The sequence below is a fragment of the Pelophylax lessonae genome, assembly GCF_965119305.1.
Source record: "Pelophylax lessonae genome assembly, chromosome: 9".
NCBI lineage: Eukaryota > Metazoa > Chordata > Amphibia > Anura > Ranidae > Pelophylax > Pelophylax lessonae.
The window spans coordinates 244,195,085-244,211,708 of record NC_138776.1 but is presented as its reverse complement, the minus strand read 5'-3'; the positions used below and the strand labels follow the sequence as shown (position 1 = coordinate 244,211,708).

The following is a 16,624-nucleotide window of genomic DNA, read 5'->3' as shown; positions in this document are numbered from 1 at the left end:
CAAACTGAAAACGACCAGCTGAGAAGCATACACCTCCAACCCCTTGGTGCATGCAGTGTAAAACACAGATTGGGACTTTATATGAGGCAATTTGCCTGTATAGCACAGTGCCTCCATCCCTAATTTCATAAAATATTTGGGACTTTACATGAGACAAGCAGGTCATGCTATGGTCTCCATCCCTGTATACTAAAAAACTGGGGTCAAATTAGACTGCATCCACCAAAAACGCACGAAAATCGCACGGTGGGACTTTAAATGAAGCACCAGCCTGTAGGCGAGGTGCCTCCATCCCTAGTTACATAGACAATGTGGGCTATGTGGGACTTTAAGTGAGACACCAGCAGGTATGCCCAGTGTCTCCATCCCTGTATCGGAAAAAATGAATTGAAAAGGATTAAGAGAGGTGCATGGAAGCCAGCCAGCCCCCAGTCTGATGTACTCACCCTCCAGTCTGCCACCAACCAAGTAGACCTGTCTCATGATATAAATAAAGAACAGGGGTCATTTTCAGTTTGTACCATCTTAAGAACATTGCTATTAGAGTTTTGAGATACTAGACCAGTCATGGATGGAGGTGGGTTGGGGGAAGTTTGGGCTGCTCCAAAAAGAAAGACAAAGAAAAAGAAAACAGTAAAACGGAAGCATATAGATGTGTTCATACCCAGATGGAACTATGGTATAAAAAGAAATAGTTTTAAAGGTTCCTGTTTTAGTTATTCTCTTCAGGGTTCTGTAACTGGCACCCCCTTTCCTCTCAACACCGGTGTGCTAACGCCTGTCCGCTGACCCTAGCTTCTGCCCCTTCCTGGCAGACCCCTGGGCAAGTTCCTCTGTACTCATGAACACTATTTTCCCAGAGTCACCGTTGCCTCCAAACTCCACTTGTCGGCATCCACTGGACCTCTGCGTTCAGCAACACCTTCACCAGGCCGACTGCCTGTGACTGCCTTTCCCTTCTGCAGAAGGAGAAACAGCCATACTCTCCTTCTGGGACTTGGCTTCCCCCCCAAAGACCCCCTGACACACGTGCCCTTGGCTTTTATAGCCTATCCCAGGATGCACCACTGTCCGTGCCAACCCACTGAGACAGCCACAAAAGCCTGTGTGTCACTGGCTGGGATTCCTCCACTATCCAACAGGCTCCCCTATTGGATACAGTGAGGACATTCCCTCAGACCAGATGAATCACACCCTGGACCCATGCAACAGGCCTGACTAGAAATCCTGCTCCCTGACAAGCAGAAAGAGCCACTAGGTTTTACCTGTCACTCTCCTGATAAGCAGGCAGAGCAAAAATACTCCTTACCTAGCACCTATCTAGGAGGGTGCTACATAAGGTTTGACATGTTGGGTATCTATTTACTCGGTGCAACCAAATCATCTATATTTTTACAAACATTAGGATGATGTATTGAGTTTGTGTGCCCTAAAGTTGACTTGTTTTTATTTTTATTTTTTAATTGAAATTTTGCATATCCTAAACCGCTGCACTAATATCTTGTGACATTAAAATTTTGAATGACCGCTATTTTATTCTCTAGGGTCTGCTGACTAATTAACAGTTTTCTTTTTTTTTTTTTTTTTTTTAAACAGAATGGTGGTTATGCTGTTCTTTCTTTCCTGCTTGTGTTAAATTTACTGCTCTTTTGTGTCACCGTTTCCACCTCTGTTTTTGGATGCCGGTCTCTCTCACAAGTACAAAATGTCACCCAGGTAAGAGACGTACGAGATTACTATTAACCACTTTACCGCTGCTAACTCGAGCTCTACTGCGGCAAAGTGGCTCTTGTAGGTCTGACGACGTAGACCTACGTCGCCAGACATTCCCCTCTATCGGCGGCGCGCGCCGCCAGAGGCTCGCTCCCACTGTATTCAGTCACAGTGGTAGTCGGGCCAGGGGAGGAGCGGCGGCGATCGCTGCTGCTCTTCCCCGATCGTCGGGGAATCGAGTGTGGAGATCTGCCTACTTGTGTAAACACAAGCGGGCGGATCTCCTAAGTGACAGGCAGGGTCAGATTGCAGGGTTCAGCATAGCTGAACCTGCGATCTGTCCCTGTGTCACATAGTCCCCTCCCCCCACACACGTTAGTAAGCACCAGGCATACATTAACCCCTTGATCACCAATAAAAATTAACCCCTACCCTGCCAGTGTCATTTTTACAGTAACAGTGCATATTTATAGCACTAATTACTGTAGTAATGTCACTGGTACCCCCAAAAGTGTCAAAAATGTCAGTCAAGGGTCCGATCTGTCTGCCGCAATGTCGCAGTCCCGCAAAAAAAAATCGCAGATCGCCGCCATTACTAGTTAAAAAAAAAACACCAAAAATGACAGAAATCTTTCCCTTAGTTATTAAACGCAATAACTTACGCTTATTGCAATTTTTTTTACCAAAAATATCTAGCAGAAAACAAATTGGCCTAAAATGATAAAAAAATTTAGATTTTTACATTTTTGGGGGGGGGGAATTTCATATAAAAAAATGTGAAAAATATTGTTATTTTTTCAAAATTGTTGCTCTTTTTTTGTTTATAGCGCAAAAAGTAAATATTGCACAGGTGATCAAATACCATCAAAAGAAAGCTTTGTTTGTGGGAAAAAAAGGACGTAAATTTCGTTTGGGTACGGCGTTGCATGACCGCGCAATTGTCAGTTAAAGTCACGCAGTGCCGAATCACAAAAAGTGGCCTGGACGTAAGACAGCAAAATCCTCCGGTGGTAAAGTGGTTAAAAAAGTGCCAAGTCAAAGGACCAGCAAAGTCATTGATCCACCAGCTTTGGAAAACCCCCTCATTTTTATTTATTTATTTATTTATTTTACTAGTAATGGCGGCAATCAGCGATTTTTAGCGGGACTGCGACATTGCCGAGGACAGATCGGACCCCTATCTGACATTTATGACACTTTCTTTTGGGGGGGGGGGGCAGTGACATTACTACAGTAATCCGTGCTAAAAATATGCACTGTTACTGTAATAATGACATTGGCAGGGAAAGGATTAACCCTGGGGTGAGCAAATGGTTAAATGTATGCCTAGGGCAGTAATGGCGAACCTTGGCACCCCAGATGTTTTGAAACTACATTTCCCATGATGCTCCTGCACTCTGTGGTGTAGCTGAGCATCATGGGAAATGCAATTCCAAAACATCTGGGGTGCCAAGGTTCGCCATCACTGGCCTAGGGGATGTTTTCTAACTGTGGTGATTTTTTACTCTTAATGAAATTATCATTGGCCAATTGTGCCCACCTCATTTAAAGCCCCAGGCTATTTCCTTCCTTAGTGTTAGATTTGTCTGTCACAATGTTGCAATCCCACAAAAAATCGCTGATCGCCACCATTGCTATAAAAAAAGAAAAAAAAAATTAAAAGTCCATAAATCTATTCTATAGTTTGTAGAAGCTATAATGTTTGCTCAATACAATCAATACATATTGGGATTTTTTTTACCAAAAACTTGTAGCGCTACCCCGTAGGAGCTGCTTGTGTATTTTGGTTCTGTATTCTGCGTCTCAACCCCAAAAAACCCAGCCACTCTGGCACACCTTGTAGAACATCAGTAAACAGACACAAATTATAGTGAAAACAGTTAAATCTGGTTTTTCCTGAAATATAAAAGCAGTCAAGTACAATAACAGACACATAACATCTAAAGGTTTTACCCTTGATGAATAGCCTCTGGCAATACGAACAGCAAAGAACACAACAATAGAAAGCAACACATTTACACATAAACACATATGTATTGAACACTTGTGAAGCTCAATAAACTGGATTTTTATTGGGATCTATGATCACAGGTCACAGAAGGGCAGAGGGATGACAATATGTATATCAGACCACTCCTGTGGGCTGTGAGAACTCTGTTTCTAACGGACTCAAAACAATAAAACCCTTTGATATCTAGACTCGCTCTCCCAACGATAGAGTCCTGAGTGCAAATGCACAAAGCACCAACAGGGCCAATCCATTGAGGGGATTAGTCTTTTAGAAAGAAGAAGGCCTTATGTCTTCTGCTAGCTCTGTTTTTTGTGCACTTGGTGTCCTGTTGGCAAAGTGAACAAGGATGTCTGTAAGCAGTGTCCTTGGGTCCTGCAAATGGACAAGTGCCCACTAACCAATGCTGTGGTCAAGGCCAATCGAGATGTCCTGGAACAAGGCAGGCTCTTCGGGAGACCCGACTGGTTACCTCACCTCTGGAACACTTCACGCCATTGGTACAGGTGCCCCTGGAGATTCCCATCTCAGACAGGATGTACTCCGACTAGCTGTGGATGCCTGGGAAGACAATATGCCGACCTGGGGGCAACACCTCTCCCCTAGATCTTGTCTTTTCCCCTGCCTCCTAGTGTCTGCCTAGCCCCAGGAAGACAAGATGGTCTCCTTTCCTTTCTTTAATTATAAGGGCAGCTGGTCTGTGTAGTTCTGTCCCCATAGAAAGCTATAGGGCCATTTTGTAATGGGAACTACATGTCCCAAGATGCATTGCTGCAGTACTCCTTGAGTGTCATTGGTTCCCTCCCCCTGCCAATAAGGAAGCAGGGGAGGGAGCAGAGTGAGCAGCTCTGTCTGTGTGGGTCTCTCCTCACTGCACAGTGAGCCCGGTGACGGCCAGAGGGGGATGCGGGGCATCCGCTACAAAGAAATAGCCTAATCAGAAAGGGGGTAAAACTTTTGGGAGCTGAACTGGTTAAAGTGTAACCAAAGCCTAAGATTTTTAAAAGATCTGGATTGAGTGCTGAAGGGTTAGAACTGTTAGGTTTTTATTGCTGCCTTAAAGTGGAGTTCCGGGCACAAAATCGATATTTTTTTTTGTGCCCGTCCGCTTCTTCACCTTCACATGAAAAGGAATTGGATAGTTAGGTTTTTTTTTGTTTAAAAACTCACCTTGTAATTGAAGATCGAAAATACTCACCTTAATGTACTTCCTCCCTCTGTGCCGCGGCTCCTCCGTCACTTCCTCCTTCGCGATGATTCCTGGGAGCTGAACGTCATCGCTCTCAGGAATCAATGCGACGGCACCGGCCCCACTCGTCACTTCCGGGGGGCGACGCCGCATTCCCTGCTAAACAGCTTCTGGGCATGCCCAGAAGCTGTGGAGGAATGAAGGCGCATTCTGGGAGAAGAGGACGCGGAAGAAGACGCGGAAGAGGATCGCGCCGGCTTCAGCTGCCCACAAGAGAGATGGAAACACTGTGGAAGAAATTTTATAAGTAAGTATTTCTTCTTGCAGGTAAGTGCGAACCGGGACAGATCAGAGGCTAGCCATTGTGGAATGTGCTAGCCCTGACTGTCCCGGGGGTATGTTCAGTGAAAAATGCTTTCTGTGTCCGGAACTCCGCTTTAATCCTCATTAGGGAGATTCATGATCCCCAATGTCACCGGGAATGAACGTGAGGGTAAATCCAAAAGTTTAAGTTGCCACCAGGAATAGAGAGGAAATTTCCCAATGGTGACCCTCACATGGAATGATATCCTCTCACTTCCTAGTGAGTCTACAGGAAGTGAGGGGAAATCTCCTGAGACACAGATGCTAAAAATTGACGGTTGTTTTAATCCTTACTTTACCTATTCTATCCAAAAAGGTTTGTGCTGCTTGACTTCACCTTGGTCCCCTCCAAAGTTTTAGGAATGAGTTTGCCATCACCCAAAATTATCGTAATCAATTTGCCAGCCATAACCCAAAATTGTCATATTAATTTCAGTTCATAGTCATTTCAGTAATCTAAAGCCTAAAGCCAGCCAAATTGTTTATTCTGTTTTGTAGAATAAAGTAGTCCCAGATGGTGCGTGACTCATAATTGCCATCATCCCATATAACTACAAGAAATAATAACACAAATGTGTTGTTCTCCTCTAGGGGGGGGGGGGGGGTTAAGGCAATAAAAACAAGAAGAGAAGAAAAAACAAATTATATAAAAATTGAATATTTATTGATGCAAAATTGATAAAATGACAATATACAAAACATGAATAACTCACATAGCCTCATCCCAATCCCATGGCCGACAGTGGAGGAGACCAAAGTCAGTCAAGGGAAATATAGGGCCAAGGCAATAGACAGTAAAATATTGCAAACGAGGAAATGAATGGGGATACACAACTCCCACCCTTGGGTGTGATTCCCAAGGGAGGGAAAGTAATAAATCCTACGCGTTTCAAATTTAATGAACTTTTGAGTTTGAATCTTCATCAGGGATGTATATGTATTATGATCCCCTTTCGGATTTCCTGCTTTAGCTCAGTTCATCCACATCTTCAAAATCCAAGTATTTTAGTATACTGGTGGCGGAGAGAAAAAGGAAGGAACGACCAAAAAGCCGGTCTCCCTCAGTATAGTGAAGAGACTTGTAATCCCAGTAGGGTCAGGGGGTACTGGTAACAAAGACCCCTAAAATGAGGTGCAAAAGAAAACATATTTCTGTATCCTGGGTTTAGGATGCGGCAGAGCCCTCATAAAATAGCAAATAGCTTGACTCCAATCCTTGGATTCCAAAATGTTGGACTGCATCAAAAGACTCAACCACCTCCTTCCTCAGAGGAGAGTGGAGAGTAATGGCCATTACTCTCCACTCTCCTCTGAGGAAGGAGGTGGTTGAGTCTTTTGATGCAGTCCAACATTTTGGAATCCAAGGATTGGCCATTACTCTCCACTCTCCTCTGAGGAAGGAGGTGGTTGAGTCTTTTGATGCAGTCCAACATTTTGGAATCCAAGGATTGGCCATTACTCTCCACTCTCCTCTGAGGAAGGAGGTGGTTGAGTCTTTTGATGCAGTCCAACATTTTGGAATCCAAGGATTGGCCATTACTCTCCACTCTCCTCTGAGGAAGGAGGTGGTTGAGTCTTTTGATGCAGTCCAACATTTTGGAATCCAAGGATTGGCCATTACTCTCCACTCTCCTCTGAGGAAGGAGGTGGTTGAGTCTTTTGATGCAGTCCAACATTTTGGAATCCAAGGATTGGAGTCGAGCTATTTGCTATTTTATGAGGGCTCTGCCGCATCCTAAACCCAGGATACAGCGATATGCTTTCTTTTGCACCACTTTTTAGGGGTCTTTGTTACCAGTACCCCCTGACCCTACTGGGATTACAAGTCTCTTCACCATACTGAGGGAGACCGGCTTTTTGGTCTTTCCTTCCTTTTTCGCTCCGCTACCAGTATACTAAAATACTTGGATTTTGAAGATGTGGATGAACTGAGCTAAAGCAGGAAATCCGAAAGGGGATCATAATACATATACATCCCTGATGAAGATTTGAACTCAAAAGTTCATTAAATTTGAAACGCGTAGGATTTATTACTTTCTCTCCCTTGGGAATCACACCCCAGGGTGGGAGTTGTGTATCCCCATTCATTTCCTCGTTTGCAATATTTTACTGTCTATTGCCTTGGTCCTATATTTCCCTTGACCGACTTTGGTCCCTTCCACTGTCGGCCATGGGATTGGGATGAGGCTATGTGAGTTATTCATGTTTTGTATATTGCAATTTTATCAATTTTGTATCAATAAATATTCAATTTTTATATAATTTGTTTTTTCTTCTCTTCTCGTTTTTATTGCCTTAAAAATAACCCCCCCCCCCCCTGGAGGAGAACAACACATTTGTGTTATTATTTCTTGTATTCTGTTTTGTATACCGGTAGATCGGGGAAAGGATAAAACCTTGGCCTGATATTTATTGCTGCTTGTGTCTCTAGGATCAGGGGAAATCTCTCCAATGGGGACACAACAACAAAACAAAAACATATTTCCTGGTGCTTACATGGCAGTATACCGTTAATAGACCACTCTCTCAGGACCGGTGAATAGGCATATGCATATATTCTGCTGGGCTTGGATGTATTGAACTGCCAATTCTCCTGCGTGATCTCTGCCTTTCCTTTCTGTTTTATTTTTGTTTCACAAAGATAAGTCTGTGCATTTTGTCTCTATGCCTACCTTCTCCAGGTCCTTTCTGTTTTGTGCATTTTGTCTCTATGCCTACCTTCTCCAGGTCCTTTCTGTTTTCTTCTCAGTTTCCCTCTTGGGGCTTGGTATTGTTTTCTACCTGGTCTCTCCCGCCTTCCCCCAAGTTGTGCCTGTTGCAAGGGCCTCCGCTATCAGAAGATAGTATGCTTGGGAGCCCTCCTCAACAAAGCCAATGCTTCTATTGCTTTGCCCCCTCAAAAGATAAAGTCCATCAGGGAAAGACTTTGCAGAGCGGAAACCTCCTATCAATAAAAGGGGCTGTAAGGGAGCTTGTGAGGGCATTTGCGTTCAAGGAAAATGGAGGTTTCATGTGAACGGAATGGTCTCCAATGTTCTGGAGATATAGGCAGCCCATTTACATCTACAGCTGTAAAATAGGAAAATCAGTCCTATTGCAGGTGGACAACAAGGCAGGATTTGCCTACATTCAAAGACAGGGGTACTCCAAGAAGCACTCTCTGAGAGAAGTCAAACCCATTATGGCCTGGGCAGAATTACACCTGGAAGATCCAAGTGCAATCTACTTGCTGGGCAGGCTGAACATAGAATCAGATCTTTCTCCCAATTTTTACCAGATTCAAACTAATGGTCGCTGTACTTGCAAGTCTTCCTTTAGCTGGTCCGTATGTGGGTTCTTACCCAAATAGATCTTTTCACATCCTCGAGCAATCACAAACTTCTGACTCGGGGCAGAATGGGTGGATGGGTGGATGCTCTTTCCTCACAGTGGAATTTCCATCTGGCATATGCCTTCGCTCCGTTAGCCCTCATAATGAGATTCTTGTCAAGACCAATAAGAGAGAAAGTCTTGATAATAACCAATAACCATCCTACCACACTGGCCATGCAGACCATAGTTTCCCCTCGTGCTTTATCTCATCACCCCAAACCCCAATTCCTCTTCTGGCCCTGCTGAACCTGCTGTCAAAGGGAAATCTGGTACACCCACACTTGAGCAAGCCAAGCCTTTGAGCGTGACAGTTGAAATGGGATGAGTGGAGGACCTAGGATGTTCATCGCAAGTAATCTTGACTTTATTGAGGTCTAGAAAACCCTCCACTGATATCGTCTATTTAAATATATGGAACAGATTTGTTACATTTGTGATGGGAAGGAACTTTATCCTTACCTTTCTGTCTGTTTCGCATCTTCTGGATTTTCTACAGACTAGCCTGGATCTGGGGATGAGCCTGAGCTCCCTTAAAGCAGAGGTGGCATCCATCTCGGCAATAACAAAGGTCAAGTAGATGAAGGAACCGCTAGTAATCCAAATCCTCAGAAACGTGCTCAAAATCCATCCCCCCAGTTGAAGAACATTTCCCCAATAGGATTTGTTTGTGCTACTAGATTTTCTCTCAAAGCAGCCTTTTGCCCCCACAGAGCAGTCATTGCTGTGGGCAGTTTTTCTAGTAGCAGTAACCTCCAGGAGGAGAGAATAGAAACTTCAGGCCCTCAGAGCTTCAGAGAGCGATATCTCGTAAAAATGTGACCGATGAAGCAGTTAATTCTCAAGGTGGCCACATCATTTCACCTATCAGAAATTTGGACCCTGCCTAATTTCCCAGAGTAACAGACAGATGCATGAATTTGATATTTCCAGAACACTAAAGAAATACCTCACAGCAACAGCTTCATTTTGGATAGCTGAAATACTGTTTGTTATACCAAGTGGGAAGAACAGAGGGAAGGAGACTACTTCCAGAACTTTGGATAAGCTTTAGAATCTAGACAGCTAAAGGGCATACAGGGCTGTAGGACACATTCTTCTACGTCAGTCGCAGCTTCCTGGGCAGCTCTATTTCAGGGTCTCCATGGAAATGATTTGCTAGGCTGCCTCTTGGTATTCACATCATACATTCCTGGGGCATTACAAAGTTGATTTAGGAATCTTGTCAAAGTGGATTTTGGGAGAAGAGCTATCAAACTTCTGTCTCCCCCTTAAATTAACCTCCCTGGAGGTATGATTCTTTTGGATTTTAGGTGCTGAAAGCGGTACCATTATTTTGCATGTAATTCTTGTGAATGAGCAGGCCAAACCAACTGTATACATTATATATATATATATATATATATATATATATATATATATATATATATATATATATATATATATATATGTATATATTAAATAATTGTATACAGTTGTTGGGCTGCTTATTCACAAGAATCACGTATATATATACATATATATGTATACGTACATATATATACGTATATATATATATATATATATATATATATATATATATATACATACATCAAAAGTACAGTAAAACTGCAGGAAAGGGCACTGGGGGGCAAACTAATATGATTTTTTTTTTTTATTTTGAACTGTATCAGTGTGTTTGGTGTGTTTTTACATTTGAATTTGCCACCGGTTCCACCCCCCTGCAAACGTCACATCGCCAGAGACGGAAGTTGGGGCACGGAGACGATCGGGAGGAAGATCCGCCGCGAGACACCGCCGGGACACACCGCTGGATCCCAGTGACAAGGTAAGTAACCCTGCTTACAGGATCCAGCGATGCTTCTGGCGGTACCCCGAGTGTGGCTTGGGGTTACCGATTTTGGCTCTGAAATTTAACCCCGAGCCACGCTCGGGAATACCGCTAAGAAGGTTAACATTTTCTATTTTGCCATCTACCCACACTGTCAGCTACATACAGTTTTTATCACAGGTATGCTACCATGTAGCCAGTAGGAAAATGGACAATTGTATTAAATACTTCCTTCTTTTATGCTATTCAATGGTCCTGAGGGAGTGGTTAGAGGCGGAGCGATATCACAGGTGTGTTGCCAAGGGTAGGCCACAGGAAAGGAGGAAAGGAAAATTACTGTAAGCATTTGATACAATTTTCTATTTTTTAGCAAGGTAAAGTTCATGCCTTACTGGTCTGATGACAGCTCTCTTATTTTTGTATGAGTATCACAGGCACAGAAAATGGGGAAAAACTCTCCAATGTGGTCATAGACACAAAAAAGAACCTGACAACCTACCAAAGTAAATGTTAAAGAGTTAGTCTTTAAGGAAACCTATTGAACACATTTATTTTATTTCAAGAGGGTAATAATATGGGAAGCTTCAGATTTTCCTCAAAAGAAAAGACTTATCTGTCTATGGGGTCAATTCACTAAGAGTTAAATAATGGCCAAGACAATGCAGTACAATAGGGCTTGCGGTAAATCAGTTTTGAAAGTGCAATTCACTAGGAATTTTGTGTTAAATAACGAATGCGGTGTTAGTTCGATTGAGCGGTAATTACCGCATTTTTTTTCATGTGGTAATTTATCGCTTTGAGCTGATTGCTAAGGAGTGGGCTGGGAAGCTGGCTGCCTCATCTTTAACAACAGATGACTCGGCAGCTGTCAGCCACGTGGGATCTCCCCCAAAAATCCATACTAGATCCTTATGCGGCCTGGCAGATCAGGAAAGGGGGGAAAACTAGCGAGCGCCCCCCCCCCCACCCGAATCATACCAGGCCACATTCCCTCAACATGGGGGTGCTTTGGGGCAGTGGAGCTTTGCCTCATCCACCCAAAGCACTTTGTCCCCATGCTGATGGGGACAAGGGCCTCCTCCCTACAACCCTGGGTTGTGGGGGTCTGCGGGCAGGGGGCTTATCAGAATCTAGAGGCCCCCTTTACAAGGGGGTCCCCAGGTTGCACCCACTCCCATGTGAATGAGTATGGGGTACATTGTACCAAACGAAATGTTAAAATAAAAAAAATAGGTTTTTAATCGAAGCATATGGTAAACATAATGTCCAACAAATTTTGGGGGCATAAAAAAAAAAAACTCCGGCTGTAGATAAAATCGTAAAAATTGTATATTAAAGCATCTCAGTCCCCTTCAGCAGCACATAATCCAACTGTAGCGCTACCCCGGTGGGAGCTGCTGGTATTTTGCCTGGGTATTCCCAAACTTCAGCCCCACAGCCAGGTGCACACAACTTTTCCAAAGACCAGTCTAGGGGGTGTTGTTTTTTGTTGCTTTTATTTTTGGAGAACTTGGATAGGGATTAGCGTAGTGGTGGGATTCTCCAAAATAAGAACTACGTATGTACACCAAAGAACTAATCTTCCCTTCTTGCTTATGTAGTAGTAGAAACAACAGAGCAAAGTCCCTTTACATAGTGGACAGTATCTGGACATAACTCTTCAGGGCACCCAGGAGAGAGAAGAAAAAGCCCTCTAAGTGCAGACAGTTTAACAAGTTTTATTAGTACAATAAAAGACAAGGGGCAACTCAGATTTGGAGAAATAAAAACAGGCTCATCAACTAGGATGATCTAGAATGTCAGCACTGGATGTGCGTGGCATAAACCACCAGGTTCTGCTGTTACATGGAGGAAGCCAAATAGGAAGCCAAATAGTCCGGATGGCACATGTGGAGTGATGTCACCGGAGGGGAGGGGTCATGATGCGTTTCTGAGTCTGCGCGGTTCCGGACCTGGGCATGTGCACTCCTTCATCGGGCTTCTATAGGACACCAGCTGGTTGTCCCCTTTAATTAGACGCACAGCTGACTATACTAAGTACCAGCGGGGTAGCTAGAGCACAAGGTCCCCAAGATCCAGCAATGTCTGTACTCACAAGGCCTAAGGACAGATGGATGCGGCATTCTAGTGTTTCAAGCAATGCCCTCCAGTGATACCAGACAGATCTATGGCAGACAGCTCCCCTAAGTCAGCTTCTTCAAAAGCACCTGGGTCTCAAAAAGAAAAAAAGACCCCCACGTGCAGGGCGAGTAGGTCCTGCCCACAAACCTATCTTTCTTCTTATAAAAAACAAAAAAACAATACAAATAAAAGAAAAACAAAAAACCACTCAGGTCTTTGCATTTCTTCCCTCACATTGCCCACCTGAGGCCTCTTTCAGCAGCTTGTGCCTGGCATGCCCTCCCCAGACAGGACTACTCTACTCTGGGACAAGACCCAAAACTCAGTGTGTTCTCTGAATAAATACAGTCTCCCAGTATGCATCAGAGCCTGCCTCTCTGGGATAGGCTGGGACTGCATCAATATTCATGCTGCAATCTTCATAGCTCCACACCTATTTCCCAGAATGCTTTACTAACTTCTGGAAAGTGGAGGGAGCTATAGGCACCATAGCAGCAGCAGAACACACTGAGCAGACCTAACTAGTAGATTGTGGCTGCACTAATTACAGTGAGCCAATTATGCTTTTGCCTTTCAGGGCAAACACAGCATGGCAACTAAATATACCTATCGAAACAAAACCAAAGCTAATCTATCTAACACCTAGCACCTATCTAGGAGGGTGATACACAACTATTACATTACCAACACAAAGTTTCTGTGGGAGTTCCTCAGGGTACGAAAGCAGCTCACATATCACCTAGATGCCCCATCAGGTTAGTATCAGTATAGTTTTGATAAAACCAATCATATGTACCAAATAAAATTCACCTAAGGTTCCAGCGCCAGCAAATCCACTATTTCAAACACGTTTAGCTGTTACCGGATCTTCCTTGAACCTTTGCCAGTGCTGAGATCTTTTTTACCTTTGAGTATTGACTAAGAGCTTTCCTTCTATAATTTACATTTCCTAGACATTTTTTCCTCATACCCCCAGCCTTAAACCTTGCTCATAATATTTTGTCTTCCTCCTCAAAAATGATATCCTTTATTGTATTGTACTTTTCTCTTCTGCAGGTGTTTGTTTTACAGAATGATGTCGTTCTTGCAATGAATCCTGGTGCTGTTCCCGTTCCTCAAACTACCACATTTGCTCAACCACCACCGGCATATTCAGTCAATGTAGTTAAACCTTGACCAATCTATTAATAAAGAGCACTGTCACCTACATATTTTATGGATGGATCAGCTTTCTATTGGATTGTTTCCTAATTATTATAAATCAGTACATAACATGATATTGCTGCGCTAAAATATGTATAACATCATAAAAATCATAAAAAGCGAAAAGCAGCCAACACAAATCTTAGAAATAGAAAGATCAATGGCAATGGATACAAAATGTGGCGCTAATCTTGTTACTGTCTGCACAGAACGTCCTTAACAGTTGCGGATGGCATGCAACAGTTCTTATATCTTCCACATGAATGCACAATGGAAAATTCAAAAAGAAAGAAGTGAAGATCCTCAGCGAGGGAAACCACCACCAGGCACCCGCACACGCTGATCCTTACCAGATACCAATGACCCTCATCACAAAGGTAAGAAGCGCATAATACACAAGCCCTGGGAAGCCGGGATCCTTCACTCCTCCTCACTTGATCGTACCAATAAAGCAGGCAGTCATCCAATCCTTACGGGGTCCCCATAGGAGGAAACAAAACACCACCTCATAGTGTATACTGTTTAAAAGTTTATTAGCCCCAAAGGATAAAATTAGACTTACTAGACAGCCGCTAATAGAGAGCGTTGCAAATTCACCTTCCTATGGTTGGGTGCTCCCGCATCCCACCAGCAAAATGGCCGCCGTGTCTCTTCCTCGTGTGGCGTGCGTCGCCGTAGGCTCCACCCGACGCGTTTCGTCAGAGAGCACCCAACCATAGGAAGGTGAATTTGCAACGCTCTCTATTAGCAGCTGTCTAGTAAGTCTAATTTTATCCTTTGGCAACAAGATTAGCGCCACATTTTGTATCCATTATAAATCAGTAACTTAGCAATATTAGTAAATTCTTAGGTTGTGTTTTTAAAAGTGATTTCTATTGCCAAAAAAAGGTTTCTTAATGTGTTGGACTGATCGGGAGTCAGGACTTGAGGAAGGATATTATCTTTTTCACTTCTGTCAGTACCATTTGTCTGCTCTCTATGGTTAGTCCTTTCATGATGCTATCTTTCTTTCTATTGAATGCTTTATACAGTATATGACTATTGTTTGGTCATAGCTATAGGTAGCACTTTTTGTATAGCATAGCTGGGCCAATTTGGGGCACAAAAAATGATACACTATATATATATATATTTACTGTATATCTATCTACCGGTATATATACAGTGAAGGAAACAAGTATTTGATCCCCTGCTGATTTTGTACGTTTGCCCACGGACAAAGAAATGATCAGTCTATAATTTTAATGGTAGGTTTATTTTAAAAGTGAGAGACAGAATAACAACAAAAATATCCAGAAAAACACATTTCAAAAAAGGTATAAATTGATTTGCATTTGAGTGAAATAAGTATTTGGCTCCTTTGCAAAACATGACTTAGTACTTGGTGGAAAAACCCTTGTTGGCAATTATAGAGGTCAGACAATTCTTGTAGTTGGCCACCAGGTTTGCACAAATCTCAGAAGGGATTATGCCCCACTCCTCTTTGCAGATCCTCTCCAAGTCCTTAAGGTTTTGAGGCTGATGTTTGGTAACTCGAACCTTTAGGTCCCTCCACATATTTACTGTGGGATTAAGGTCTGAAAACTGGCTAGGCCACTTTATTACCTTAATATGCTTCTTCTTGAGCCACTCCTTTGTTGCCTTGGCCGTGTGTTTTGGGTCATTGTCATGCTGGAATACCCATCCATGACCCATTTTCAATGCTCTGGCTGAGGGAAGGTTCTCTCCCAAGATTGGACAGTACATGGCCCGCCCATGGTTCCTTTGATGCGGTGAAGTTTTCCTGTCCCCTTATCAGAAAAACACCCCGAAAGCATAATGTTTCCACCTCCATGTTTGACAGTGGTGATGTTCTTGGGGTTCTTGGGGTTATAGGCAGCATTCCTCCTCCTCCAAACACGGCAAGTTGAGTTTATGCCAAAGAACTCGATTTTGGTTTCACCTGCCCACAACACTTTCACCCAGTTCTCCTCTGAATCATTCAGATATACATTAGCCAACTTAAGATGGACCTGTACATGTGCTTTCTTGAGCAGAGGGACCTTGCGGGCGCTGCAGGATCCTTACCAATTGTTTTCTTGGTGACTATGGTCCCAGTTGCCTTGAGATCATTGACAAGATCCTCCCATGTAGTTCCTGGCTGATTCCTCACCATTCTCATGATCATTGAAACTTCACGAGATGAGATCTTGCATGAAGCCACAGAGCAAGGGAGATTGACAGGTATTTTGTGTTTCTTCCATTTGCAAATAATTGCATCAAACGTTGTTACCCACTCACCAAGCTGCTTGGCAATGGTCTTGTAGCCCATTCCAGCCTTGCCTTGTGTTGGTCTACAATCTTGTCCCTGACATCCTTGGACAGCTCTTTGGTTTTGGCTATGGTGGAGAGATTGGAATCTAATTGATTGATTGCTTCTGTAGACAGGTGTCTTTTATACAGATAACAAGCTGAGATTAGGAGCACTCCCTTTAGGAATTATTAGCTTTTCTCCGTTTTAGGAATTATTGAGTGGATCCTTTTCCAATAACTTTGTAATACTTAATAATACCAGAAGGCATGGCTTAGAGTGCTTGTTTCTCTATTGCCTCTCCAGCATGTGAATACTCAAAATACTCTCCTTTTAGTGTAGGACTCCTACACTCCTACCCAAAATTGTGTTGTTCACCAGTGAGCTAGAAGGAATATATTGTGCCATTGCCCATTTATCAAAGGAAAATTTAATTATTTTTCCCAATATTGTTGGAACATTTTGATTTCTCAAGGCAAAGTATATCCAAAAAATCAGAGGGGCTTGTGGCTAGGGTTGAGCGGACACCTAGATGTC

General features: G+C 43.2%; 1 protein-coding gene and 1 long non-coding RNA gene across 2 annotated transcripts in view; both read left to right on the top strand.

Annotated features, from left to right (window-relative positions):
• Positions 1–13,770, top strand: part of LOC309562848 (membrane-spanning 4-domains subfamily A member 8-like) — a gene marked incomplete at both ends in the record, with an annotated part of 47,019 nt that extends 33,249 nt beyond the window's left edge. Inside the window, 2 exons of the mRNA XM_082267165.1 lie at positions 1,597–1,716; positions 13,651–13,770. Coding sequence (XP_082123291.1) covers positions 1,597–1,716; positions 13,651–13,770 — 240 coding nt within the window. The remainder of the gene's footprint in view (positions 1–1,596; positions 1,717–13,650) is intronic.
• LOC309563035 overlaps positions 1–14,714 on the top strand; it is a 268,455-nt gene extending 253,741 nt beyond the window's left edge. The window contains exon 4 of the long non-coding RNA XR_014225697.1: positions 14,648–14,714. This is a non-coding gene — a long non-coding RNA (uncharacterized lncRNA). The remainder of the gene's footprint in view (positions 1–14,647) is intronic.
• The last annotated feature ends 1,910 nt before the right edge of the window (positions 14,715–16,624 follow it).